General features: G+C 61.9%; 1 protein-coding gene across 1 annotated transcript in view; it reads left to right on the top strand.

Moving 5' to 3' along the window:
• Positions 1–278, top strand: part of LOC119586729 (kelch-like protein 17) — a gene marked incomplete at its 5' end in the record, with an annotated part of 43007 nt that overhangs the window by 24656 nt on the left and 18073 nt on the right. Inside the window, 1 exon segment of the mRNA XM_037935457.1 lies at positions 34–247. Within this exon segment, the coding sequence (XP_037791385.1) occupies positions 34–247 (214 nt within the window).

Genomic DNA, 278 nt, shown 5'->3' on the forward strand with positions numbered 1-278 from the left:
CATCTTCTCCCTTACTTTCTTTCTCTCCACCAGCTTCTCCAACACGTCCGGCTCCCGTTGCTGTCGCGCGACTTCTTGACCTCGAACGTGGACGCGGAGCCGCTGGTGAGGGAAAACTCCGCGTGCCATCACCTCCTCCTCGAAGCCCTCAAATACCACCTCCTCCCCGAGCAGCGCGCTACACTCACTTCCCCCCGCACGCAGGAGAGGCAGCCGGAGGGCGTCAAGCCGTACCTGTTCGCTTGCGGTTCGTTGCTGTACTTGGTACAGGGGAGGGG

This window comes from Penaeus monodon, chromosome 21 (genome assembly GCF_015228065.2).
Source record: "Penaeus monodon isolate SGIC_2016 chromosome 21, NSTDA_Pmon_1, whole genome shotgun sequence".
Classification (NCBI taxonomy): Eukaryota; Metazoa; Arthropoda; class Malacostraca; order Decapoda; family Penaeidae; genus Penaeus; species Penaeus monodon.